At 70.4% G+C, this 666-nt stretch overlaps 1 protein-coding gene across 1 annotated transcript in view; it reads right to left on the bottom strand.

The window, feature by feature from the left end:
- The window catches only part of UBE2S (ubiquitin conjugating enzyme E2 S), a 3,622-nt gene extending 3,343 nt beyond the window's left edge, over window positions 1-279 (bottom strand). The window contains exon 1 of the mRNA XM_015851345.1: window positions 94-279. Within this exon, the coding sequence (XP_015706831.1) occupies window positions 94-96 (3 nt within the window). The 5' untranslated portion in view covers window positions 97-279. The remainder of the gene's footprint in view (window positions 1-93) is intronic.
- Between the last annotated feature and the right edge of the window lie 387 nt (window positions 280-666).

The raw sequence follows: 666 nt of genomic DNA, 5'->3' as shown, positions 1-666 counted from the left end.
CCCCCCGCGGCCTACCCGCCCCCCGAAGCCTCCCTCCCCCTTTAGGCCCAATTGAGGCCTACACCGCGGCCTACTCCCTTTGCCGTCCCTCACCATCGCGCCGGGCCCGAACCGGGGCGGAACCGCGGTACCGGGAGGACCCCCCCGGAGGGAGGAACCCCCCCCCGGAGGGCGGGCAGAGCCGGGGCCGCCCGTAGGCCCCGCGTTACGGCGCTGCGCCTCGGTTCCCTCCTCCTTCACCGCCGCCCGCCCGCCGCGCTGAGGCGCTGCGCGCGAAGGAGCCGCCTTTTATCACCTCGGAGCCGCCGGCCACGCCCATTGAGGGCGCCGACCAATGGGGTGAGGAGGGGAGGGAGGGAGAAGAGCGCGGATTGGTGGAAAGGGCGGAAAGGGCGGGGGGAGCGGCTAACGGTCGGCGGAAAGGGCGGGGCGGGGGTTTGAACGCGTTGATGGACAGGTGCGGCAGCCAATGGGAAAGCGGCGGGAGGAAGGCGGGGTGGAGGGGTCCTGAGTGACAGAGTGATTGACCAATAGGAACGCGGGGCGCTCTGTGGAGGCGGGGAAAGCGCTGAGTGACAGCGTGAGCGACCAATGGGAGCATGGGACGGTCTGTGAAGGCGGGGAAAACGCTGAGCGACACCGCGAGTAACCAATGAGAAGGAGGCG

Source organism: Coturnix japonica, unplaced genomic scaffold (genome assembly GCF_001577835.2).
Source record: "Coturnix japonica isolate 7356 unplaced genomic scaffold, Coturnix japonica 2.1 chrUnrandom1049, whole genome shotgun sequence".
Taxonomy (NCBI): Eukaryota; Metazoa; Chordata; class Aves; order Galliformes; family Phasianidae; genus Coturnix; species Coturnix japonica.
The sequence above is the reverse complement of the archived record's forward strand: the minus strand, read 5'-3'. Positions and strand labels throughout refer to the sequence as shown.